The 27974-nt window shown below is 50.2% G+C and overlaps 1 protein-coding gene across 1 annotated transcript; it reads right to left on the bottom strand.

Annotated features, from left to right (window-relative positions):
• Positions 1–11337: 11337 nt before the first annotated feature.
• TFE3 (transcription factor binding to IGHM enhancer 3) lies at positions 11338–26935 on the bottom strand. Its single transcript, XM_033200843.1, is given in 12 exon segments — positions 11338–12942; positions 12945–13001; positions 13004–13211; positions 13991–14138; positions 16328–16403; positions 16589–16645; positions 17001–17118; positions 21408–21512; positions 21595–21840; positions 22505–22808; positions 23850–23963; positions 26532–26935. Coding segments are annotated over 12 exon segments (1722 nt in total). The 5' UTR covers positions 26648–26935; the 3' UTR covers positions 11338–12769.
• Between the last annotated feature and the right edge of the window lie 1039 nt (positions 26936–27974).

The following is a 27974-nucleotide window of genomic DNA, read 5'->3' as shown; positions in this document are numbered from 1 at the left end:
TGACAAATGGGATCTCATTAAACTAAAGAGCTTTTGCACAGCAAAAGAAACTACCATCAGAGTGAACAGGCAACCTACAGAATGGGAGAAAATTTTTGCAACCTACTCATCTGACAAAGGGCTAATATCCAGAATCTACAAAGAACTCAAACAAATATACAAGAAAAAAACAAACACCCCATTGAAAAGTGGGCAAAGGATATGAACAGACATTTCTCAAAAGAAGACATTCATACAGCCAACAGACACATGAAAAAATGCTCATCATCACTCGCCATCAGAGAAATGCAAATCAAAACCACAATGAGATACCATCTCACACCAGTTAGAATGGCAATCATTAAGAAGTCAGGAAACAACAGGTGTTGGAGAGGATGTGGAGAAATAGGAACACTTTTACACTGTTGGTGGGATTGTAAACTAGTTCAACCATTATGGAAAACAGTATGGCAATTCCTCAAGGATCTAGAACTAGATGTACCATATGACCCAGCCATCCCACTACTGGTATATACCCAAAGGATTATAAATTACTCTACTACAAAGACACATGCACACGTATGTTTATTGCGGCACTATTCACAATAGCAAAGACTTGGAATCAACCCAAATGTCCATCTGTGACAGGCTGGATTAAGAAAATGTGGCACATATACACCATGGAATACTATGCAGCCATAAAAAAGGATGAGTTTGCGTCCTTTGTAGGGACATGGATGCAGCTGGAAACCATCATTCTTAGCAAACTATCACAAGAAGAGAAAACCAAACACTGCATGTTCTCACTCATAGGTGGGAACTGAACAATGAGATCACTTGGACTCGGGAAGGGGAACATCACACACTGGGGCCTGTTATGGGGAGGGGGGAGGAGGGAGGGATTGCATTGGGGAGTTATACATGATATAAATGATGAATTGATGGGTGCTGACGAGTCGATGGGTGCAGCACACCAACATGGCATAAGTATACATATGTAACAAACCTGCACGTTATGCACATGTACCCTAGAACTTAAAGTATAATAAAAAAAAAATAATAAAAGAAAAAAGAAAAAAAGAAAAAAGAATCAGGTTGTCAATTCTACAAAAATCTGCTGGGATTTGACTGGGATTACATTGATTCTATAGACTAGTCTCAGGAGAACTGGTTTCTTAATAATATTGAGTCTCCTGCTTCATAAACATAGTGTATCTCTTCATTCATTTAGGAATTATTTAATTTTTTTCTTTCTTTTCTTTTTTTTCTTGTATTTTTTGAGACAGAGTCTCACTCTCTCACCCAGGCTGGAGTACAGTGGCAGCATCTCGGCTCACTACAGCCTTTGCCTCCCGCATTCAAGGGATTCTCCTGCCTCTGGGACCACAGGCACATGTCCCCACGCCCAGCTAATTTTTGGTTTGTTTGTTTGTTTTTTGAGACGGAGTCTCCCTCTATTGCCCAGGCTGGAGTGCAGTGGCATAATCTCAGCTCACTGCAACCTCTGCCTCCCAGGTTCAAGAGATTCTCTCACCTCTGCCTCCTGAGTAGCTGGGACTACAGGCGTACACCACCATACCAGGCTAGTTATTTTTTATTTTTAGTAGAGACAGGGTTTCACCATATTGGCCAGGCTGGTCTCGAACTCCTCATCTCGTGATCCTCCCACCTCAGCCTCCCAAAGTGCTGGGATTACAGGCATGAGCCACCGCGCTTGGCCTTTTCTTCTTTCCTTTCTTTTTTTTTTTTTTTTTTTTGAGATGGAGTTTTGTTCTGTTGCCCTGGCTGGAGTGCATGGAGTGCAGCGACGCCATCTTGGCTTACTGCAACCTCTGCCTCCGGGGTTCAAGCGAGATGGGGTTTCACCATGTTGGCCTGGCAGGTCTCTGGTGATCCACCCGCCTTGGCCTCCCAAAGTGTTAGGATTACAGGCGTGAGCCACCACTCCCGGCCTAATTTTTGCATTTTTAGTGGAGATGGGGGTGGATTTCACTATGTTGGCCAGGCTGGTCTCGAACTCCTGACCTCAAATGATCCATCTGCCTGGGCCTCCCAAAATACTGGGATTACAGACGTGAGCCACCATGCCCAGCCCATAAATGTTATTTTAAGGTTTCCATTTCCTATGGGTCATTGCTAGTTGATAGAAATACAATTAGCCGGGCACAATGGCTCGCGTCAGTAATCCCAGCACTGTGGGAGGCTGAGGCAGGTGGATCACTTGAGGCCAGGAGTTAGAAACCAGCCTGGGCAACATGGTGAAACCCCATCTCTATAAAATATACAAAAATTAGCAAGGCATGGTTGCATGCGCCTGTAAGTCCCAGCTACTCAGGAGACTTAGGTGGGAGGAATGCTTGAGCCCGGAAGATGGAGGTTGCAGTGAGCCAAGAGCCAGACCCTGTCTCAAAAAGAAAAAAAAAAGAGCCGGGCACGGTGGCTCATGCCTGTTATCCCAGCACTTTGGGAGGCTGAGATGGGTGGATCACCTGAGGTCAGGAATTTGAGACCAGCCTGGCCAACATGGTGAAACCTTGTCTCCACTAAAAAAATACAAAAATTAGTCGGGCATGCTGACGGGCGCCTGTAATCCCAGCTATTGGGAGGCTGAGGCAGGAGAATCACTTGAACCTGGGAGGCAGAGGTTGCAGTGAGCTGAGGTCGCGCCATTGCACTCCAGTCTGGGCCACAGAGTGAGACTCCATCTCAAAAAAAAAAAAAATGGACATGTTGGCCTGTTTGTAATGTTATGTTAGGAGGAAAGGCAGTCTCTTGCCATTGAGTTTGACATTACTACAGGTTATTTGTAGCTGCTCTTTATCACATGGAGGAGATATTACCTTCTTTCATTTCTAGTTTTCTGAGTTTTTTTGTTTTTTGTTATTCTGAGTTTTGCTCTTCTTGCCCAGGCTGGAGTGCAGTGGTGCGATCTCGGCTTCCTGCACCCTCCACCTCCCTGGTTCAAGTGATCCTCCTGCCTCAGCCTCCCAAATAGCTGGGATTACAGGTGCACGCCACCACGTCCAGCTAATTTTTTGTATTTTTAGTAGAGACGGGGTTTCATCATGTTGGCCAGGCTGGTTTCAAACTCCTAACTCAGGTGATCCACCCGCCTTGGCCTCCCAAAGTGCAGGGATTACAGGCGTGAGCCACTGCGCCTGGCAGAGAGTTTTTTTTAAATCAGGAATGGATGGTGGATATCGTCAAATGCTTTTCTTGCATCTCTTGAAATGGTTTTTCTTGCATTCTTGGAATAAATTCAAATTCATCTTGATGTATTTCTTTTGTGTATATATTGTTGGATTTGATTTACTAAAATGGGCCGAGAGCAGTGACTCATGCCTGTAATCCCAGCACTTTGGGAGGTAGAGGCGGGTGGATCACCTGAGGTCGGGAGTTCAAGACCAGCCTGGCCACATGGTGAAACCCCGTCTCTACTAAAAATACAAAAATTAGCTGGGCGTGGTGGCACGTGCCTGCAATCCCAGCTACTCGGGAGGCTGAGGCAGAATAATCGCTTGAACCCAGGAGGCAGAGGTTGCAGTGAGCCAAGTTCGCTCCACTGCACTTCAGCCTGGGCAGCAGAGTGAGTCTCTGTCTCCAAAACAAAACAAAACAAAACAAAGCAAAAAACAAGATTTACTAAAATGTTAAGAACTTTCGCATCTGTGTTCATGAAGGGTAGTTACATATAGTTTTATTTTCTTGTAATGACTTTCTGTGCTTTTGTATCAGAGTAATGCTAGTTTCATAGAATGAGTTGGAAAGTATCCTCTCCTCTTAAATTTTCTGGAAGAGTTTGTGCAGAATTCATATTATTTCTGCCATATATATATGGTACAGTTCCCCAAGGAAGCCATCTGGGCCTGGAATTTCCTTCATGGGAATATGTTTTACTACAAGTTCAATCTATTTATATAAATCAAGTTATCTATTTCTTCCTGAGTGGGCATTGGTGTTTTGTGTCTTGCAAGGAATTTGTTGAGAAGTATTGGCATAAATTTGTTTGTAATATTCTCCTTTACCCTTTTTAAAAATTGCAGTAAAATGTGCCTGACATAAAATTTATTGTTTTAACCATCTGTAAGTGTACAATTCAGGAGCATTAAGTACATTCACAATGTTGTGTAACCAATGCCACTATTTCCAGAACTTTTTCATCATCCCAAACAGAAACTTTGTACCCATTAAGCAATAACTCCCCATTTTCCCCATCCCCAAGGCCCTGGTAACCTCTATTCTACTTTCTTTCTCTAGTAATTTGCCTATCCTAAATACCACATATAAGTGGAATCAATATTTGTCCTGTGTCTGGCAAATTTCACTTAGCGTATTTTCAAGGTTCATCCTGAATCGGCCCTCTCCATCTCCAGGCAGTAAGCTGGGCAACCATCATGCTTACCTTGTTTGTTTCCCATCTCTCAGGGATCACTTTCCTTCATCGTCTAATGTCCAATATCTTTTTGTTGTTGTTGTTTTGTTTTTGAGACAGGGTCTCACTCTCGCCTAGGCTGGAGTGCAGTGGCGCAATCACGGGTCACTGCAGCCTTGATCTCCTGGGCTCAAACAATCCTACTGCCTCAGCCTTCCAAATAGCTGAGGCTTCCAGATTAACCACCACACCCAGCTAATCTGATGTCCACTATCGTGAGATTTGTTTTTCCATTTTATTTGTCTCAATTTTTTTTTTTTTTTGAGACGGAGTCTCGCTCTGTGCCCAGGCTGGAGTGCGGTGGCCGGATCTCAGCTCACTGCAAGCTCCGCCTCCCGGGTCACGCCATTCTCCTGCCTCAGCCTCTGAGTAGCTGGGACTACAGGCACCCGCCACCTCGCCTGGCTAGTTTTTTGTATTTTTTAGTAGAGACGGGGTTTCACCATGTTAGCCAGGATGGTCTCGATCTCCTGACCTCGTGATCCGCCCGCCTCGGCCTCCCAAAGTGCTGGGATTACAGGCTTGAGCCACCGTGCCCGGCCTTGTCTCAATTTTTATTTGTTTCAGGCAGGAGGGCAAATTCCATCCCCATTATTCCATCTTGGTTGAAAATTGGGCTGGGCGCAGTGGCTCATTCCTGTAATCCCAGCACTTTGGGAGGCCAAGGCAGGTGGATCACCTGGGGTGAGGAGTTCGAGACCAGCCTGCCCAACATGGTGAAACCCCGTCTCTACAAAAATACAAAAAATTAGCCGGGCATGATGATGGGTGCCTGTAATCCCCACTACTCAGGAGGCTGCGGTGGGAGAATTGCTTGAACCCAGGAGGTGGAGGTTGCAGCGAGCCAAGAATAAGCCACTGCACTCCAGCCTGGGTGACAGAGTAAGACTCTGTCTCAAAAAAAAAAAAAAGAGAAAGAAAGAAAATCAATAATTACAAACAGCAGAAAATCATGCAGCAGGTTTCCAGACAAATTTGGTGAAAGATAAGCAGAATAAAATAGTTTTTTAAATAAAAAGACGTAATAACAGTGAACTATTTATCAGTTTTTTGTTTGTTTGTTTGTCTCAAACAGCTCCCAGCCGGGCACAGTGGCTCATGCCCGTAATCCCAGCACTTTGGGAGGCCGAGGCGAGTGGATTACCTGAGGTCAGGAGTTCAAGACCACCATGGCGAACATGGTGAAACCCCATCTCTACTAAAAATACAAAAATTAGCTGGGCATGGTTGCACATGCCTGTAATCCCAGCCACTTGGGAGGCTGAGACAGGAGAATTGCTTGAGCACAGGAGATGGAGGTTGCAGTGAGCCGAGATTGTGCCACTGCACTCCAGCCTGGCCAACAGAGCAAGACGGTCTCAAAACAAAAAAAAAAAGAAAAAGAAAGAAAGAAAGAAAAAGAAGGAAGGAAGGAAGGAAAAAGAAAGAAAGAAAGAAAGAAAGAAAGAAAGAAAGAAAGAAAGAAAGAAAGAAAGAAAGAAGGAAAGAGAGATTCAGTGTCGGGCACGGTGGCTCACGCCTGTAATTCTAGCACTTTGGGAGGCTGAGGCAGGTGGATCACCTGAGGTAAGGAGTTCAAGACCAGCCTGGCCAACATGGTGAAAACCCATCTTTACTAAAAACACAAAAATTAGCTGGGCGGCCTGGTGCAATGGCTCAAGCCCATAATCCCAGCACTTTGGAAGGCCCAAGCCAGTGGATCACGAGGTCAGGAGATCAAGACCATCCTGGCTCGATTCTCCTGCTTCAGCCTCCCAAGTAGCTGGGACTACAGGCGCATGCCACCACACCCAGCTAATTTTTGTATTTTTCTTAGAGACATGGTTTTACCATGTTGGCCAGGATGGTCTCGATCTCTTGACCTTGTGATCTGCCCGCCTCGGCCTCCCAAAGTGCTGGGATTACAGGTGTGAGCCACTACACCCGGCCGTTTTTTTTTTTGTTTTAGACAGAGTCTTGCTCTGTCACCAAGGCTAGAGTGCAGTGGTGCGATCTTGGCTCACTGCAACCTCCATCTCCCAGGTTCAAGCAATTCTCCTGCCTCGGCCTCCCAAGTAGATGGGACTACAGGCATGTGCCACCACGCTCAGCTAACTTTTGTGTTTTTAGTAGAGACGGGGTTTCGCCATGTTGGCCAGGCTGGTCCTGAACTCCTGACCTCAAGTGATCTGCCCTCCTCGGCCTCCCAAACTGCTGGGATTATAAGCGTAAGCCACTGCGCTTGGCCTATACTCTTCATTAGAAGCAAGTCTCTAAGTCCAACTCACATTCAAGAGGAGGAGGGGAATTAGGCTCTACCTCTTGAGGGGATGAGAATAAGATATGTAATACATATTTTGGAGGCGATTTTTTTTTTTTTTTTGAGACGGAGTCTCGCTCTGTCACCCAGGCTGGAGTACAGTGGCGCTATCTCGGCTCACTGAAAGCTCCACCTCCTGGGTTCACACCATTCTTCTGCCTCAGCCTCCTGAGTAGCTGGGACTACAGGCGCCCGCCACCATGCCTGGCTGATTTTTTGTATTTTTTTTAGTAGAGACGGAGTTTCACCACATTAGCCAGGATGTTCTCGATCTCCTGACCTTGTGATCTGCTCTCCTCGGCCTCCCAAAGTGCTGGGAATACAGGCATGAGCCACTGCGCCTGGCCTATACTTTTAAAAAATAATATATTTTTTGGCTGAGCACAGTGGCTCACGCCTGTAATCCCAGCACTTTGGAAGGCTGAGGCAGGTGGATCACTTGAGGCCAGGAGTTCAAGACCAGCCTGGCCAATATGGTGAAATCCCATGCTGGGTGTGGTGGCGCATACCTGTAATCCCAGCTACTTGAGAGGCTGAGGTAGAATTGCTTGAACCCAGGAGGTGGAGGTTGCAGTGAGCTGAGATTGCACCACTGCACTCCAGCCTGGGCAACAGAGCAAGACTCTGTCTCAAAATAAAGATAAAATTAACAAAATAATTTTTTGACATGGGGTTTCACCATGTTGCTTAGGCTGGTCTTGAACTCCTGAGCTTAAGCGATTCTCCCACCTCAGCCTTTCAATGTGTTGGGATTACAGGTGTGAGCTGCTGCTCCCAGCCTGAAGGTGATACTTTAGGATGTGCAACTGTGTTTCACCTTAAAGTTTTGCCTACTAGTTTTAGCATTTAGTGGATTTTGTCTGCAGCGATTATTACTGTGGTATTCTAATGGGAATTTTCTAGTTCCCTCATTCCTTCTATGTTTATTATTTGGAATTCTTGTATAAGAAAGAGTTGACCCTTCTCCACCATTTATATATTTATTAGAGACAGGATCTCACTGTGTCTTCCAGGCTAGAGTGCAGGGGCTATTCACAGGAGTGATCCTGGTGCATTACAGCCTCAAACGCTTGAGCTTATGCCATTCTCCCACCTTAGCCTCCCAAGTAGCTGGGACTACAGGCACACAGCACCTCCCCTGGCTCTCAGCATTTATTCAATCATATCACTTATATAAATAAATATGGAATCACGGATGTTCATTTTTCGAACTATAATATTCTCCTTTTGGTTATTCTTGCTCAAATTTTTCCAGCTTTGGCCATTGGGAGTTTTTTTTCTTTTTTTTCTTTTGTTTTGAGACGGAGTCTTACTCTGCTGCCAGGCTGGAGTGCAGTGGCGAGATCTCGGCTCGCTGCAACCTCTGCCTCCCAGGTTGAAGCGATTCTCTTGCCTCAGCCTCCAGAGTAGCTGGGACTACAGGTGCGTGCCACCACGCCCAACTAATTTGTGTATATTTAGTAGAGACGGGGTTTCACCATGTTGGCCAGGATGGTCTCGATTACTTGACCTCGTGATCCACCCAAAGTGCTGGATTACAGACGTGAGCCACCGTGCCCGGCCCAATGTTATTTTCTTAGCACTGGTAAATGTGCCATGGTTATGTAGGATGTTAACATTAGGGGGAGGTGGCTGACAGGTATGAAAGCGCACTAATGGTGATGCAACTCTTCTGTAAATCTAAAATTATTTCAGAAAAACTTTTTAAAAACTCTGGGAGGCCAGGTACAGTGGCTCACGCCTGTAATCCCAGCACTCTGGGAGGCTGAGGCGGGTGGATCACAAGGTCAGGAGATCAAGACCATCCTGGCTAACATGGTGAAACCCCGTCTCTACTAAAAATACAAAAATTAGCCAGGCGTGGTGGCGTGCGCCTGTAGTCCCAGCCACCCAGGAGGCTGGAGCAGGAGAATGGCTTGAACCAGGAAGCCAGAGGTTGCAGTGAGCCAAGATCGTACCACTGCACTCCAGCCTGGGCGACAGAGTGAGACTTCATCTAAAAAAAAAAAACAAAAACACAACAAAACCTCTGTAATCCCAGCACTTTGGGAGGCCGAGGCAGTTGGATCATTTGAGATCAGGAGCTCAAGACCAGCCTGGCCAACATGGTGAAAACCCATCTCTACTAAAAATACAAAAATTAGCCAGGCAGTAGTGGCATGTGTCTGTAATCCCAGCTACTTGGGAGGCTGAGGCAGGAGAATCGCTTGAACCTGGAAGGTGGAGGTTGTGGTGAGCCAAGATCATTCCACTGCACTCCAGTCTGGGTGACAGAATGAGACCCTGTCCCCACCTCCCAACCCCCCCCAAAAAACTCTGGGCATTACATGTTACATTTAAAAAATAAAGAAGAGGCCAGGCGTGGTATCTCACGCCTGTAATCCCAACAATTTGGGAGGCCGAGGCGGGCGGATCATTTCAGGTCAGGAGTTCAAGACCAGCCTGACAACATGGTGAAACCCAGTCTCTACTAAAAGTTCAAAAAATTGGGCCAGGGACTGTGGCTCACGTCTGTAATCCCAGCAATTTGGGAGGCCGAGGCGGGCGGATCATTTCAGGTCAGGAGTTCAAGACCAGCCTGGCCAACATGGTGTAACCCCCATCTCTACTAAAAATACAAAAATTAGCCGGGCGGTAGTGGCACGTGTCTGTAATCCCAGCTACTCAAGAGGCTGAGGCAGGAGAATCACTTGAACCTGGGAGGCAGAGGTTGCAGTGAGCCGAGATCGCGCCATTGCACTCTAGTCTGGGCGACAGAGCAAGACTCTGTCTTAAAAAAAAAAAAAAAGACCAGGCGCAGTGGCTCACCCCTGTACTTTCAGCACTTTGAGAGGCCGAAGCGGGTGGATCACGAGGTCAGGAGTTTGAGACCAGCCTGACCAACATGGTGAAATCCTGTCTGTAATAAAAATACAAAAATTAGCCAGGCGTGGTGGCAGGTGCCTGTAATCCCAGCTACTCGGGAGGCTGAGGCAGGAGAATTGCTTGAGCCTGGGAGGTGGAGGTTGCAGTGAGCTGAGACCATGCCACTGCACTCCAGCCTGAGCAAAAGAGCGAGACTCCGTATAAAAAAAAAAAAAAGTACCCAAAATTTGCCAGGCGTGGTGGCACATGCCTGTAATCCCAGCTACTCAGGAGCCTGAGGCAGGAGAATCGCTTGAACCTGGGAGGCGGAGGTTCCAGTGAGCTGAGATCACGCCACTGCACCCCAGCCTGGGTGACAGGGAAACCCCATCTCAAATAAATAAATAAAATAAAATAAAATAAAGAGGAGAGTATAGAGCCAGGCATGGTGGCTTATGCCTGTAATCCCACTTTGGGAGGCCGCGACAGGTGTATAACTTGAGGCCAGGAGTTTGAGACCAGCTTGGGCAACATGGTGAGACCCTGTCTCTACTAAAAACACAAAAAATTAGCTGGGCGTGGTGGCAGGTGCCTGTAATCCCAGCTACTTGAGAGGTTGAGACAGGATAATTACCTGAACCTGGGAGGCAGAGGTTGCAGTGAGCGGAGATCATGCCACCGCACTCTAGCCTGGGTGACAGGGTGAGACTCTGTCTCAAAAAAAAAAAAAAAAAGAGAGAGGAGTCACAGTGACCAAGCCCAGTTCCAGCCCTCAGAGGTCACAGTCTGGTGGGGGAAATGGAGGGACCAGGCTTGATGCTTGTTCTAGGAGTCAGTGTCTGGTTGAGAAATTGCGGGAAAAATACTTTTTTTTTTTTTTTTTTTTGAGACGGAGTCTTGCTCTGTCGCCCAGGCTGGAGTGCAGTGGCCGGATCTCAGCTCACTGCAAGCTCTGCCTCCAGGGTTCCCGCCATTCTCCTGCCTCAGCCTCCCGAGTAGCTGGGACTACAGGCGCCTGCCACCTCGCCCGGCTAGTTTTTTGTATTTTTTTAGTAGAGGCGGAGTTTCACCATGTTAGCCAGGATGGTCTTGATCTCCTGACCTCGTGATCCGCCCGTCTCGGCCTCCCAAAGTGCTGGGATTACAGGCTTGAGCCACCGCGCCCAGCCAGGAAAAATACTTTTTCCCAGACTTCAAGAAGACACTTGTGTTCATTTAAATTCTCCCAAAATCTCAACATCTGTTCCAAAATTCATTTGGTTGCCTGTTTCTCTGCCTTTCAGATATTTGTCTTTGCCCTTTCCACCATCTTGAATACCTCTGTTGTCTGCCAGGAAATATCCTCATAGTTTCAAAAGTGGATTTGCAAGAAAAGCTTCTTTCCCCCTCTGCCCTCAGCGGCATTTTTTACTCCAGCCCTCACTCACCTGACTTTACTGTTTTACCGCCTCACCCATTTACAGGCTTGCGTATCTTCAGAACAGTTCAATTCTATTCCTCAGCTTCTTCAAAGACCAAATGGAAGTAAGAAGCAGCATGTTCTGACTAACATTCCTTTGGAGAAATAAATTAGATAAAACACTTGCAGCAGTTAAAATTGTGCCTGGTGATTGGTCTTTAAAAGGACTAATGTCTTTTGTTTGCATAGTCTTCCTCCATGTCCTCTTTCTTTCTAAATTATTTTATCCATTATTCTGGAATCTGTTTCTCCCAAGGACTTTTATCCCTCTTGGCCTGCATGGGCCATGTTCACTGCACAGTGAAAAACAAGGACAAGAGACTCTTTGCCAAAGTTAAAAGCGCATCAAACACGCCTAGCTTTTATTATTTTAATCACAAACCTATAGACCCCTCAGTATACCTTCCCTGGGGCCTGGCCCCAGCAATCCAAAGCTGACAACCTTGGGTGTAGGTATGAGGGGTGGGAATGGAGGGGGGAGTGTCTCTTGATAACTCTGAAATGGGGTGATTCCTCCAAATGAAGAACTGGGTGGGGGACAGAGGTTGGGGTGGCCTAGATTCTCAGTATGTGGAGCAATAAAAAATTCAGATAAACAAATGAGGGGGTACAATATGCTTTTACAACCCTCCTCCAAGCCTCTGCCTTGCTGGGGGAAGGCTTCCAGTTTTTCCTGGGCTGGGGAGCTCCCAGGAAATAGCCCCTTCCTTCATCCTGTTGCTCTACATGTTGAAAAAGAATACTGAGGTACTGGTCCTGGTAACCTGAACCCAGTCCCCCACTAATACCCATCACCTTCCCAAACTGCCCCTCAAGGAAGAAGGCAGGACTCTGCCCAAGGGTGGGGGCCTCTCACTCCAGATATAGGTCTGGAAAATTCATCCATGAAATTTCATCATCTGTCCCCTTCCCCAAGAGCAAGGTTGGCTCAGAGCCCTCCTAGGTTAGGTCAGGTTGGTCCCAGGTTAAGGCAGGGGAGCTTAAGTACCACTCCTCCCTGCAGTGTGGAATGCTTAGATGGGATGTTGCTGAGGGACAAGGATGGGGCTATGATCTCCACAAGCATGAGTGGTGGCCTGGTCTACTGATTCTTCCACACCTGAAATGCCTGTGCTGGGCTGTTCCTATAGGGAAGGGGTGGGGCCTGGTTCCTCCATTCCTAGAAGGCCAGGAGAGTTCCCAGGGGAAGGGGCCGGGTCTCATCCTCATTTCTGTTCCTTGCCTGGGCAGAGCAGGGCAGGTTCAGGGGGAAGGGGCAGAGCTTAAACCCCAGGGCTGGGACCTCCATTACTTGACTCCTCTTCTGTGCCAGGATGGACTGGACTGGTGGTTCCAAGACAAAGGATGGAGCAATATCCTCACATCTCCCTTTCCCAGGAGACCTGGCTAGGACAGTCCCTAGGGTACAGGCGCAAGACCTCATCCTGTCTCCTTCCCTCACCTGGGCAAGGATGAGTCCCACGGGGGCAGGGGTGAGGCTGTGATCCCCAGGGGGCAGGCCTTGATCTCAGGTCCTTCTCCAGCCTTCTCCTTCTGAAATACCTGCACTGGGCGGTTCCTTTGGGGAAGGTGCAGGGCCTCATCTGACTCCTCCTCCTTGCCTGATTACAGGGGTGGGGCCTGATCACATCTCCTCTTCCCCCCAGAATACCTGGGCAGGGCAGTCTCATGGGAGGGTGGGGGAAAAGGCGGGGCCTCATCCTGACTGGTCCTCCTTTCCTGGGTGGGGAAGTCCCAGGGGAGGGTTGAGGCCTGATCAGGACTCCTCCTCCATGCTGAAGCTGCTGCGGCGGCTGCTGGTCTTGGAGACAGCAGGGGACACTGAAGAGAGCAGGGGATCGGAGGCAGCCCGCAGTGGGGACAGGGCACCCCCCGACAGTCCTCCCACCACCCCTTCCTCCTCCTCCATCAGAATGTCCTCCAGCCCTAGTGGAAGGGGTCTCCCAGGTCCCCCAGGTGGTCACTGGGAAAGTGCAGGTCCAGAAGGCATCTGAGGGCGGTGCAGGGGGCTGCTGATGGGGAGCATTCTGGGCAGGTCCCCCCGCTACATGGAACGTTGCTGCGCCTGGCCTGCCCTCCTCCTCAATGTCCAGCTGCTCTGGCTTGAGGCTGTCAGAAGCTGAAGTCGTGGCCAGGGAGAGCAGCCCTGGGGTGGGAGGTACCGGCAGGCCATGGATCTGGGCCTGCAGTTCTAGCTCCTGTAAAAAATAAGGGTTGGGTACAGGATAAGTAGGGTTCAGAGTCCCTTAGAGGCAGAGGAGTGTAAAGGTTGAAAAGGGTAGGTTCCCTGGTTGGAATTCAGCTTCTGCTACTCACTAGTTGGAAAACTTTAGGCAAGGCGCTTAACATCTCTGAAGCTTCAGAGTTGCAAACTATAAAGTGGGTATATAATAATGGCCCCTAGGCCGGGCTTGGTGGCTCATGCCTGTAATCACTTTGGGAGGCTGAGGTAGGTGGATCACCTGAGGTCAGGAGTTCGAGACCAGCCTGACCAACATGGAGAAACTCCATATCTACTAAAAATACAAAAATTAGCTGGGCGTAGTGGTGCATGCCTATAATCCTAGCTACTCAGGAGACTGAGACAGGAGAACTGCTTGAACCCGGGAGGTGGAGGTTGCAGTGACCGAGATTGTGCCATTGCACTCCAGCCTGGGCAACAAGAGCGAAACTCCGTCTCAAAAAAAACAAAACAAAAGAAGCCCCTGTCTCAGAGAATTGTGAGGATTGAATAAGTTAGTGAATATAAAGCTCTTGTCACAGTACAGAGCACAAGCTAAAAGCTATGTACGTTAGCAATATTATCCCTGTTAATATTATGATTATTACTTATTATCACTATCACCATCGTGTGAGTTGGGAAGCCCGGGGATACCCCAAGTATGCCAGGAAGGGAAACCCTGGCTTGCTTTCTCTCTGCCTCCACCTGCAGGAAGCTCTCCCCTACTTCCCCCACCACCATCTCGTCTTTTCAAACCTGAATTCGGAGCTGCAGGCTGCGGTTGGCCTGCTCCAGGGATCGCTGCCGGCTCTCCAGGTCTTTGGAGCGCTGTTGCTCCTTCTGCAGCTTGCGGATATAATCCACAGAGGCCTTCAGGATGGTGCCCTTGTTCCAGCGCATCTCCCTGTGGGGCCCAAGTGGGAGGCAAGTGGGAAATGCCACATGAGGGGTTTCTCAGGAGCTGAGGCGGGGATTGCACCAGGTGGGAACCTCCCACAACATGCCTAGAACTTGAGGCTGGGGTCCTTTAAAGATATGGAGTACCCAGAGGAAAACTTCCCGCCTGGAATCTTCCAACAGTGCCCCATCACACTCCAAACCCTGGAAGCCGTCTCTGACCTGACCCCTTAGGATTCCTCTCTTCCCTATGTCTCTCCGATTGATCTCACTACAGCCACACTGGTATCTCAGTGCTCCTAGAATATGGAAAACCATTCCCATCTCAGGGCATCAATCCCAGCTGTGCCCTCTGCCTTGAATACTCTTACCCCCAGACACCTATGCGGCTCCCTCCCTTGCCTCCTTAGGCTCTTTATTCAAACGTTTCCTTGTCAGTTGGGGCCTGCGTGTCCTTACCTTCCTTACCCCAAACTGTAACCCTCCCCAACATTCTCCCATTTTCCTTCCAGTCTTTATTCTTCTCATAACACTCATCATAATGGATCTCATGGATGTTTACTTATTTACTATTTGTCTGCCCCTACTAAAACATCAGTTTCATGAGGTCTGTTTTGTTCCCCCTGGTATTTTTTTTTTTTTTTTTTTTTTTTGAGACAGAGTCTTGCCCTGTCACCCAGGCTGGAGTGCAGTGGCGCGATCTCAGCTCACTGTCAGCTCAGCCTCCCGGGTTCACGCCATTCTCCTGCCCCAGCCTCCCGAGTAGCTGGGACTACAGGCGCCCACCACCACATCTGGCTAATTTCTTGTATTTTTAGTAAGACGGGTTTTCACTGTGTTAGCCAGGATGGTCTCGACCTCCTGACCTCGTGATCCACCCACCTCGGCCTCCCAAAGTGCTGGGATTATACGCGTGAGCCACCACGCCCAGCCTCCCTCTGGTATCTTTAGGGCCTAATATGGTACCTGGCACAAACCAGAGGCTCAATAAATAAATCTTTCTCTTCTCCTTTTTTTTGGAGGGGAGCGATGGGGGATGGAGTCTCGCTCTGTCACTCAGGCTGGAGTGCAGTGGCACAATCTCGGCTCACTGTAACTTCCACCTCCCAGGTTCAAGCGATTCTCCTGCCTCAACCTTCTGAGTAAGCTGGGATTACAGGCCTGTGCCACCATGCCCCGCTAATTATTTTTGTATTTTTTGTAGAGACGGGGTTTCACCATGTTGGCCAGGCTGGTCTCCAACTCTTGACCTCAAGTGATCCACCTGTCTCGCCTCCTCAAGTGCTGGGATTACAGGTGCCCACCACCACACCCGGCTAATTTTTGTATTTTTAATAGAGATGGGGTTTCAGCATGTTGGCCAGGATGGTCTCCATCTCCTGACCTCGTGATCCACCTGCCTCGGCCTCCCACCGCACCGGCCATCTTTTTTTTTTTTTTTTTTGAGACGAAGTCTTGCTCTGTCACCAGGCTGGAGTGCAGTGGCGCCATATTGGTTCACTGCAACCTCCGCCTCCCAGGTTCAAGTGATTCTCCTGCCTCAGCATCCCGAGTAGCTGGGATTACAGGTGCGTGCCACCACACCCAGCTAAATTTTTTGTATTTTTAGTGTTTCACCATGTTGGCCTTCAACTTCTGACCTCATGATCCGCCTGCCTTGGCCTCCCAAAGTGCCGGGATTACAGGTGTGAGCCACCACACGTGGCTAACTTTTGTATTTTTAGTAGACAGGGGGTTTCACCATGTTGGCCAGGCTAGTCTGAAACTCCTGACCTTAGGTGATCCACCCGCCTCGGCCTCCCAAAGTGCTGGGATTACAGGCATGAGCCACCACACCCGGCCAATAAACAAATCTTGAATAAATAAAGGAAGTACCATTGCACCACTGCACTCCAGCCTGGGTGACAGAGTGAGACTCTGTCTCAAAAGAAGAAAAAAAAAAAGGAAGTACTAAGTGAACAGAAAAGTAGGTGCATATATCCTACGGAGACCAGATGGGGCACACAGACCATAACATTATGTGCCTAAAATTTTAGGTGCTGACACAGTGAGGCTCTGCAACCCTGCTCAGGCTGAGAAAGAACCAGAGGAGAAATGCCTGGGCCAAGACTGCCTGGTGAGCCCACCAAGACACAATTTTAATAGCATGGGACGCCTGCCCCACCTCCCACTGGCAGGGTCCCAGCCCAGACTCACGGGTCACTGGACTTAGGGATGAGAGTGCCCAGTTCCTTGATCCTGTCGTTAATGTTGAATCGCCTGCGACGCTCAACTTTGGAGAGGGGAGGAGAGGAAGAAAGAGTGGGAGAAAGAGTTGTCAATTAGCCAAGAATGGAAGAGACAGAAAGTAGGGAGTTGGGAGGCTGTTGCAGGGAAGGAGTTCCCCATGGGGGGCCAGGACTCGGGGTGAGGCAGGCCTGCACAGCACCTGGGCAGTGCACACGCTCTCTGGCTTACTTAGGTTGTGATTGTCTTTCTTCTGCCGTTCCTTCAAAAGGGCCTTTGCCTCGGTCTCTGGAAAAGAGTGGAGTGATCAGGGCCTCTGGGCACAGGAAGGCAAGAAACGCATGCAGATGCTAAGGTAGGGTTTGGTAGCCGAAAGCAGGGGAAATGCCGTTTTTAAAAAGTGCCTTCTTTTTTCTATTTTAAGCCTTGGTGATAGGCTGGTTGTTAAATCCAAGATGAGAGGAAGTGAGAGGAAGTGGGGTGAAAGAAAGAACACAAGCCACATGGGGAAAGGGGACAAAAGCCCCTATTTCTGTATGTCCAAACCATTTTCCCCAGAATCAGGCCCATCTCTAGACCTGTTAGGCACAGGGCTCACCTGGGGTAAAGTGTAGGGCCATGGGACCAAGACCCTATCACCTACCAGAGATCTCCCGTTTGATGTTGGGCAGCTCAGCTGGGCAGGAGTTGCTGACAGTGATTGCTGGCGTGGCCACGCCTTGACTACTGTACACATCAAGCAGATTCCCTGACACAGGCAGCTGGGGGCAGAGAGGGCAGAGAACCACCAGTTGGGAACAAACCCCAGGCTTGGCTCCTCCTCAGAACCAGGTTCCTGAACTTCCACATATCCCTCTAATGCAAAGACTGGCTGACTCAGCACCAGAACCCTTGCTTCTCCTTCAAGGCAAATTCACATGGCGACCAAACAGGGAGGACAGAGCAAACCCGACCTACCTTGCTTCACTGGGAGACTGGAGCCTGCCTGGCCTGCTTATCACTTCCTGCAGTCCCTCATATCCCTCAGTGACCTCTAAAGCCCCTTTCCCAAACCCCGGGGCTGGCTCTGAGAAGAAATGCTGGAAAACCACCCTTCTCAGGTCTTTGTCGGCTTTGATGACATTCCAGTCCGTTAGCTCCTCCAGCACAACATTCCAATCCAGCATTCTTGGAACACTCCAACCCAATCTTCTCTGACCTTGGTAAATTGTCATGACAACATTCTATCCAAAATCTGGCCTTCTGGAGAATTCCAACCTAATCTCCAGTCTTTCACTCTGATCAAGTTGTACCATCTTCCACATCAGGGTCTCCTGCTGCTGTGGACCAAGGTCCTGACTCCAGTATCTTCCTGCACATTCTGTTCTCTCAGGAGATTCTTGCCCAACTATTCAATTAGCACTGCTTTATGTCAGCCTAGTTTTTTTTCTCACACTTTCCTGGATATACTCTACAGCAGCACGCTAATCTGAAGTACACCCAGAGCCAAGTGTGGTGGCTCACGCCTGTCATCCCAGCACTTTGGGAGGCTGAGGCGGGCGGATCACTTGAGGTCAGGAGTTCATGACCAGCCTGGCCAACATGGTGAAACTCCATCTCTACTAAAAATACAAAACAGGCCGGGCGCGGTGGCTCAGCCTGTAATCCCAGCACTTTGGGAGGCCGAGACGGGTGGATCACGAGGTCAGGAGATCGAGACCATCCTGGTCTACACGGTGAAACCCCGTCTCTACTAAAAATACAAAAACTAGCTGGGCGAGGTGGTGGCGGGCCTGTAGTCCCAGCTACTCGGGAGGCTGAGGCAGAGAATGGCGTAAACCCAGGAGGCGGAGCTTGCAGTGAGCCGAGATCGCGCCACTGCACTCCAGCCTGGGCGACAGAGCTAGACTCCGTTTCAAAAAAAAAAAAAAAAATACAAAACAGACGGGCGCGGTGGCTCATGCCTGTAACCCCAGCACTTTGGGAGGCTGAAGCAGGTGGTCACCTGAGGTCGGGAGTTCAAGACCAGCCTGACCAACATGGAGAAACCCCGTCTCTACTAAAAATACAAAATTAGCCGGGGTGGTGGCGCATGCCTGTAATCCCAGCTACTTGGGAGGCTGAGGCAGGAGAGTCACTTGAACCCGGGAGGCGGAGGCTGCGGTGAGCCAAGATCACGCCATTGCACTCCAGCCTGGACAAAAAGAGCGAAACTCTGTCTCAAAACAACAACAAGAACAACAACAACAACAACAACAAAAATTAGCCGGGCATGGTGGCCTGCACCTGTAGTCCCAGCTACTTGGGAGGCTGAAACAGAAGAGTTGCTTGAACCCAGGAGGTGGAGGTTGCATTGAGCCGAGATCACGCCACTGCACTCCAGCCTGGGCAACAGAGTGAGACTCCATCTCAAAATAAATAAATAAGTAAATAAATAAAAATAAAATAAAGTATATCCAAATCCCACCTCTTCATGAGTTTTAATCTCTTGAACCCACTTCCAGTCTGCCACATATAAGGTCCCAATCTCTAGCTGTGTCCAAATCAATAAAAAGTTCTGATAAATTAGTCCCATTTTTATACATGCTTCCATCCTATTGATAAGTTGGAAAAAAGCAAAACTACAGCCATTTGGCATGCTCTAAGCGAGTTATGAGACCCAGCACGGTGGCTATGTCTGTAATCCCAGCACTTTAGGAGGCCAAGGTGGGTGGATGCTTGAGCTCAGGACTTCGAGACCAGCCTGGGCAACATAGTGAGACCCTGTCTCTACTAAAAATACAAAAATTAGCCAGGCATGGTGACACAAGCCTGTGGTCCCAGGTACTTGGGAGGCTGAGGTGGGAGGATCACTTGAGCCCGGAAGGTGGAGGCTGCAGTGAGCCAAGATTACACCACTGCACTCCACCTGGGTGACAGAGCAAGACCCTATCTCAAAAATAAATAAATAGGCTGGGCATGGTGGCTCAAGCCTGTAATCCGAGAACTTTGGGAGGCCGAGGTGGGTGGATCACCTGAGGTCAGGAGTTCGAGACCAGCCTGACCAACATAGTGAAACCCCGTCTTACTAAAATACAAAAATTAGCCAGGCATGCTGGCAGGCACCTGTAATCTCGGCTACTTGGGAGGCTGAGGCAGGAGAATCGCTTGAACCCAGGAGGCAGAGGGTGCAATGAGCAGAGATGGCACCATTGCATTCTAGCCTGGACAAGAAGAGTGAAACTCCGTCTCAAAAAAAAAAAAATTGACTTAAAATAAATAAATAAATAAAGCAAGTTAGGCTGGGCACAGTGGCTCAGGCCTGTAATCCCAGCACTTTGGGAGGCCAAGGCAGGCAGATCACAAAGTCAGGAGATTGAGACCACCCTGGCTAACACGGTGAAACCCTGTCTCTACTAAAAATACAAAAATTAGCCAGGCATGGTGGCACGCGCCTGTAGTCCCAGTTACTCAGGAGGCTGAGGCAGGAAAATCGCTTGAACTTGGTAGCCAGAGGTTGCAGTGAGCCGAGACAGCACCATTGCACTCCAGCCTGGGTGACAGAGCAAGACTCTGTCTCAAAAAGTAAATAAATAAATATAATAAAGCAAGTTATGAGTGTTCAAAACCAGAATGTGGCCGGGTGCGGTGGCTCAAGCCTGTAATCCCAGCACTTTGGGAGGCCGAGACGGGCGGATCACGAGGTCAGGAGATCAAGACCATCCTGGCTAATACGGTGAAACCCTGTCTCTACTTAAAAATACAAAAAACTAGCCGGGCGACGAGGCGGGCGCCTGTAGTCCCAGCTACTCGGGAGGCTGAGGCAGGAGAATGGCATAAACCCGGGAGGCGGAGCTTGCAGTGAGCTGAGATCCGGCCACTGCACTCCAGCCTGGGTGGCAGAGCAAGACTCCGTCTCAAAAAAAAAAAAAAAAAAAAAACAAAACCAGAATGTTACAATGGTACATTCCTTGCTCTAGAAAGTTTTATCTCCTGACTAGAAGGACTCTGCCTCCTGGCACAGTTCACTTGGTATATTCCAATCACTACAAGATCCAACTACTTGTTATAACCCACAGCAAGTTTGAAGACTTTCGTTATGCTTCAAGGCCAGGTGTGGTGGCTCACACCTGTAATCCCAGCACTTTGGGAGGCCAAGGCAGGTGGATCACTTGAAGTCAGGAGTTCAAGACCAGCCTGGCCCACAGGGTGAAACCCATTCTCTACTAAAAATACAAAAATTAGCCAAGCGTGGTGGCGTACACCTGTAATCCCAGCTACTTGAGAGGCTGAGGCACGAAAATCACTTGAACCCAGCAGGCAGAGGTTGCAGTGAGCTGAGATCACACTGCTGCACTCCAGCCTGGGCGACAGAGCGAGACTCTGTCTCAAAAGAAAAAAAAGGTAAAAATAAAACAAAACAAAATGCTCCAATCATTACATGGTCTGATGTATATGTCCCAATGACCTGAATCCCTTGGTATATTCAAGTTGCTATAAGATTCTCATCTCGGCCGGGTGCGGTGGCTCACGCCTGTAATCCCAGCACTTTGGGAGGCCGAGGTGGGCAGATCACAAAGTCAGGAGTTCAAGACCAGCCTGACCAACATGATGAAACCCCGTCTCTACTAAAAATACAAAAATCAGCCAGGTGTGGTGGCACGTGCCTATAATCCCAGCTACTCAGGAGGCTGAGGCAGGAGAATTGCTTGGACCTGGGAGGCAGAGGTTGCAGTGAGCCAAGATTGCACCACTGCACTCTAGCCTGAGTGACAGAGCGAGACTCCGCCACAAAAAAAAAAAGATTATCATCTCTTGGTACTTCTCACAGCAAAGCCTAAGCACCTTGATATACCCTGCTGTCTCAGTGAACTCCCCACCTGTATCTTTCACAGTCTACATGGCCCACCTCTCAACACAGTCCAACAAGGTCCAAGGGCATTGACATACCCTATTCTCGTCATAAGGCCTCCCTCTCTATCTTAGCACAATCCAGGCAAGGGTCTCATATACACACAGCCAGCCTGAGTATGGTCTTGGTGATACAGAAATGCCCTAATTTTCAGACCAACCTCCCATCTCAGGGCCTCACCGTGCTGGGGAGCTGCAGTCCCGTGGTGCCTCCAGGCAGATAGCTGAGCATTTCATCATTGTAACTGGACTCCAGGCTGATGATCTCATCAATGACATCATCAATCTAGGGGAAGAAGTAAATATTGTACAGGGTTAGAAGAATTTGGGAGGGGAATGTGGGAGGGGGTTGGGCTGTAGCCTCCTACCTCTTTCTCTGAGCTGGACCCGATGGTGAGCAGCGCCATGGGGCTGTTGGGCGCACTGCCTGTGGGGCCGGTAGTGTGGGCAGCCTCGGGGGCAGGCAGCGGCTGGGCATTTGTGGGCCCCGGCGGTGGGGTGAGGGCCTGGGAAGCCAGCTTGGGCCCGAGTGTGGTGGACAGGTACTGTTTCACCTGCTGCCGGCGCGCCTGCTGCAGGTGGTAGCGCGTTGGGTTCTCCAGGTGGGTCTGTACCTGTGGAATAAGGTAAACAAGGCAAGGGAGGGGACAAGGCAGAACAGGACTCAAAGGGGTGACTCTGAGCTCCAGCCTGACCCTCCTAACTCATCGGTGCCTAGACTCAGGCAGACAAGCTGGACCCAGAATCTGAGAACACCCCAAAAACATTGGCAAGTCTCCCCCAGGACCCAAACTCTCTTTCTCAGAAATCCTTCACAGCTGCCAAGATCTACCCACGACTGACAGGATCCCTTGTAGTTTCTGGAAAACCCTGTCACAGTCCCCAAGATTCCCCACCCTAGTCTCTGACACCACCTAATAGACCTGGGAACCATACAATGCTTCCCAAGACCCCCTGATGGCCAAAGAACTAACGTATTCCACACACATGAAGCTCTTCCTACAAAGCCAGGGCCCACTTGGGGCACTCATGAGCCTCCATGGTTCACCAAGACATCCTCATGGCCCCCAAGAACTCCTCGCAATTTCACAAGATCACCTCAGAAACCCGAAACACATGAGACATGAACACAGATCATTTAAACAGTACCAGGGACCTTCCTTAGAGCCCCTAAGACCTAGCCCCCAAATCACCAGCACATCGAGGCCATCCCTAGCTCCTAGGACTACTCCTCAGTCACCAGGAGCCCCCTCCCAGGGCATCTGGATCTCACCTTACCTTGAGCACCTCCCTGGGCACCTGAGCAGGGGGTGGACGGCCCAATGTGTGGCCCCCAGCAGAGACGCCAACCACAGAGATGGCAGGAGAGGCAGGTGCAGGACTGGGGAAGGGAGCCGCGGCGGCCTGTTCCCGACGCTCACGCCTCTCCTGCTCCTGCGCCTGGGCCCGCATTAGCTGCTGCCGCAGCAAGACCCTCGATGAAGAAGATGACGACATGGCAGGGGTCCTGGAGCCCCCTGCAGAAGACGATGCAGAGAGTGTAGCTGGGGTGGCTGGTGTGGCCTGCAGTGATATTGGGAGGCTGTGGAATGGGAAATATGGGGCCATATTTTAGGTAAGCTAAAAGTCTCGTCCCAAGCCTAAAGGATCGTAGTGTGATGGAGCAGACACAGGAACCAGGCCTGTTCTCTGCCTTCCGAGGCCACAATGTAGAAGCAGAGACACAGGTACCAGGCTTGGTAGTGGCTCTCAGGGGTCACAGTCTGATGGGGGACACATTGGAGGTCAGTCTGGTGGGGGAGTTTTAGCCTTTGGTCCTTATGGTGAAGCCTAGATTTGAGCCTGTTCACATATTAAGTGGAGATACTATTGTTCAGCTCTGCAAGGGGTGTTTGTCCTATTCACAGGAGAGCAGAAGAAGCAGAATTGAGGCTGTGGCAGCAGAATGTGGATACAGAGGGCTCCTAAGCCCATGTGAGGCTAGAGAAGCTCTCTGAGCTCCTGGGGGTGGGTGTCAGGTGATAGGAGGAGCCCCAGGTTCCTCTTCCTCCCCTGTCTGGGCCTCTGGTCCCAGGAGCTAGTCAGTCTTGAAAACCTCAGAGATTTCACAATACTCTCTTCCTGCCCCTCTTCCACCTCCCCTCCCCTCTCTCAGAGCCCAGGCCGATGACTCAGCACATTTAGACTTCCAAGCTTGGGGAAAGAAGAGACCAGCAGGGGCTCCTCAAGGGCTGAGGGTGGGTGAGTTGGTAGTGTGGGAAGGGGCTGAGTTGGGGCTAGAGGTATGGCCCCGCCCACCCGGGGGACTAGAGTTTAAGCAGGCCACGCCCTATCTCTGAGCACTCCAGGCCGGCTGGAACACCAGAGGCTGGAACACTTGCATATGAATGGGTGTGCAGGTGGGCTGGGGGAGGTAGGGGGGTCTTGACAGAGATACTGGAATCCTAGCTTGGCCACCTACTTTCCTGTGTGACATGCTCTTTCTGGCCCCTAATTTTACCACCTAGAAAACACAGACTGGTGAAAGAATGGGTTGGGCTGGTACTGAGGGCCTCTGCCCATCAAAAGGGGAGAGGAGCGCTGAGGAATTGGGAAGGGAGTCAGACAGACAAGTCATACGTACCTTGAGCGAAGGGGTAAGGGTTGGCTTTTGAGCTCGTAGAAGCTGTCAGGATCAAGGACGTTTTCTAATTCTATGTCAGCAACAATCCCGGATTCCGGAAGCAAAGAGTTCAGGCTGAGGGGGAGGTGGAGTGGTGGTCAGTGATTGAATGAAGGACCTTATTCCCCAGCCCTCCCCTGAGACAGAGAAAGAGACAGAGAAGGGGAGAACGAAGAGGAGGGCACAAGCCCCTCATATTTGCCCACCTTGCTGGGTACCACACAACGATGAATTCCTACCTCCTTTCTCCCATCCTCCTTTCCCCTCCCCACTGTGTTACTCATAGTCCCTTAAGAGTCAGAATAATAAGAACGCCTGCATCCCAACCCCCACACTGTAACAACCTGGGTTTGAGGAAAACAGAATTTAGGAATAACAATTCACTTTATAGAAGGATTCCTGACTTCCTATCAGAGTTCTCCCAGTCCCTATACCCACCCACTTTTTTATTTATTTTTTTTTTTGAGACAAAGTCTTGCTCTGTTGCCAGGCTGGAATACAGTGGTGTGATCTTGGCTCACTGCAACCTCTGCCCCCTGGGTTCAAGTGATTCTCGTGCCTCAGCCTCCCGAGTAGCTGGGATTACAGGCACACATCACCACATCCAGCTAATTTTTGTATTTTTAGTAGAGACAGGGTTCCACCATGTTGGCCAGGATGGTCTCGATCTCCTGACCTCATGATCCACCTGCCTCGGCCTCCCAAAGTGCTAGGATTACAGGCGTGAGCCACTGCGCCCGGCCACCCCCTAATATTTTCTTTACAGCTGAATTTGAGCCCAGGTATATGTGTATGTACACCACACACACACACACACACAGAGCAAGTAGGGGCACCCCTCAGCATAACAGTCCCTTGTAACACAACTGAATGCATCACAAAGAGAACTGGGAATAATTCACTTGACGTAAAGTCAAGTGAAATTTGTGAAAACCCATTTCACAAATGAGTTTCTCCCAGCCCCAGTCAGAGTTCATGGGATGCCAACACATGCCCAAATATAAAATAGAAATATCAAAGGCTCCCCTCACTCCAACAGACTGGATTTACAAGAGGGAGAATTTGGGTGGTTGATCCACTTTATACAAGCATTCTTTTCTTAGCCTGATGAGCTTGCCCAGCCTTCTGTTTTTTTGGATAGATCAAAACACATACACACCTCCAACACCAATACCCACTGACATACAAAATAAGAAGCCATATACACCCCTCCCTTTAACTATGTCCACTACTGCGATGATCCAGGTTGTTACAGAGAAATTAGAAGATGGTGAATCGATATACAGAAAGGCTCTGCTCAGCCCCAGAGAGCAAGGGACAGTTAACACACATGTGGATGAATATGCATCCTTCAATTTAGCCAAACATTTAGAATGCTGAGAGATTGCTGGTGACTTCACTTGACAAGAATCCTCTCCCCTCCCCAAGGATCTGTCTTCCTTCCTCTCCTCACCCTCAGATGGAGCCCTAAAACCACCCAGGAAGTGGGGAAGAGGAAGCTCAGGGGAGCCACTGAGCTCAGCACAATCCCAGGCACAAAGGAGGCAAAGAGCCCCGTCACCACCAAGGCTCACACACCCATTGCACAGAAGTTGGAAGAGATGGGCACTGGGGTGATCAGGGAGGGCTGGGGCTCCAAAGCCCATTGATAAAAGTAAGGATGAGAAGAGGCCAGAGGGGATCCACCTAGGCAGGGATGGTGCAATCTGTACTGGTTCCAGCTCTATGGACAGATTACCCCCAGAAGCTCAGAGATCGAAAAGAAGATAAAAAGAAAAGGGGTGTGGGGCTAGGTAGTGGGAAGGGCTGAGAGGCTAGAGCGAGTAGCAGCATGAACAAGAGCCTCCTCTGGGTTCCCAAACAAGGTCTGAGGCCTTCTCTGAGCTAAGAGATAACATCATCGCCCTCTGTCTGGCTGGCTGTCTCCCATTCAGGCCCTTAACAGGTGTGGGAAGAGGGCTTTTCCACTATCCTTGGTATCTGCCCCAGCTGGGTGGGCGGGCAGAGGGGAAAGGATTATTCAGGCCAAGTCTTGCTGAATGTTGTTGCTTCTCTTGTTCATTCACACGCACTCACAAGGCTGGTCCCAGGCAGCATATCTGAGATACCTCCAAATCCCTCCAGATTCATGTTATCCCCAAACACAGCAACCAGTCACTGAGAGGCACCAAGCTCCCAGGACAGCACTTGTGTCCCTCAGGACCCCTTCTCCCACACTGAGGGAAAAAGATTCCAGGATTCCCTTAAAACCAGTGCCTCACCTGACAGTGTCCCCTCAAATTCATTCCCCTCATGTCCAACTGAAAACCCCCGAATTCAGCCTCTAATCAGAGTCCCAGTCTGCCAAGTTCAGCTATCTCAGACCAGTTTCTGGATACTCCAGAATAGGCCCCTCTAGACGCAGTCAAGGGCTCCCCAAACCTGACCCAGACCCCGTTTAATGCACTCCCACGACTCCTTTAATAAAGCCACGATCCAAGCAGGCCACTGCCGGATTCCTTAGGTGCCCCCCCAAGACGGGCGCCCCGACGTCCTCCAAGGCTAGGCCGAGGGCCTCCAATCCCAGTCCGGGGCCCCCGCGGCCCCCCAGATCAGGCCCCTGGGAGCCCCAGTCGGCACTCCCGGCCCCAGGCGGCACCGCACCTGAGCAGCTGAGCCGAGTTGGCCGGCCTGCGCTCCTCCAACAGCACGAACACGGCTCGAGGGCCCTCCGCGCTGGCCTCTACGCCATCCCGAGCTGGCTCGGCCGCATGAGACATGACGCCCGGCCCCGGGCGAGCCCTGCCAGGCCGGTCGGGCCTCGGCCCGGTCCCCCTAACAAAATAAGAGTCCCCCTCCCCCCCAGCTCGCCACCGCCTCCTCCTCCGCTAAGCCATGGAGCTAGCACTGCGCGGGCGGGCGGCGTCGGGGAGATGGGATGGGCCGTGAGTCATCCCCCGCCCAGAAGGGACCGACGCCCCCCCGAACCTAACCCCGGACGACCGCCCTCCTCCCCTCGTCTTCTTCCCCCTCCTCCCTCCTCCCAGGGATGGGGAAACTCACAGGAAGTGACCGCACTGGGGATGGACTGCCCGTCTGGCCACGACCCATTAGCCAGGCGGCCAATCGCTGAACGGCGATTTGAGGGCCCGCCCTAAGCGACGCCTCCGACGCGGAGGAAAAACGCGATTCGGCCCGCCCTCATTCCGAGAAGAAGCACCCAGACCACGCCCTCAGGGGCAGCGACAAATAGGCGAGGGGTGATTTGGTTGAGCCACGCCTCTATGTTTGCGTCGCTTCGGAGCCACGCCCCCTCTTCTCAAATTATCCTCTGCAAGATAATATTAAGCCGCTCTTGGGTCCTCTTGCGCCTGCGCGTCGATGGCCGTCGGCGCACGGAGGGTCTCCTGGCCAACTTTTAGTTGCGGAACTGCGCCCTCTCTCGGCCAATATTCGTAATATCTGAGCCCTAGACCGCGCTCCAACCTCGATCTAGCTGTGCTCTCTCAGCCAAAGCCATAACTATGAGGCAGAGGCAGCTACATTCCCTGGAGGTGCGGACCAGAAACCCCGCCCTTTCGGTATCCGCAGTCCAACAGCCCAGCTGGCCTTCCGGGAGTACTCCGCCTGTTCCATGCCCTCGAGAGCGGTTGTTGTACTATGTTCGTTGCGCTGCGCAACATGTGCTTAATAAATTCTTGACGGGTGGATGAATCTGGTCCCTTCGGTGAATGACGACTTCTGGAATTACAAAGATCCAGGTTTGAATAGGGAAGGGGACCTTCCCTCTCCCAGCCTCAGCTTTCCTGGCCTGTTAATTGGGAGTCAAAATACCTGTCTGGCAGGGTTGTTCTACGGTATGAAAGGTGCTAGCAGGTTGTTTGGCATACAAGAAGTTTCCCAAAATTAGTTGATTCGCTCATTTGTTCACTTATTCAACATTCACTGAGCGCTTCTGTATGCCAGACGCATGCCATCCGGCTTGCACACGGTGGAGGGTCTCACCCATATCCTCAGGTGCACATAGCTCACAAAACACCCCGACCCACAGCCTTCCCTTCCTCTTTCTTTCTTTTTTTTTTTTTTTTTTCCCAGGCTTAATTCACT

Source organism: Trachypithecus francoisi, unplaced genomic scaffold (genome assembly GCF_009764315.1).
Source record: "Trachypithecus francoisi isolate TF-2019V2 unplaced genomic scaffold, Tfra_2.0 Lachesis_group6, whole genome shotgun sequence".
Taxonomy (NCBI): Eukaryota; Metazoa; Chordata; class Mammalia; order Primates; family Cercopithecidae; genus Trachypithecus; species Trachypithecus francoisi.
The sequence above is the reverse complement of the archived record's forward strand: the minus strand, read 5'-3'. Positions and strand labels throughout refer to the sequence as shown.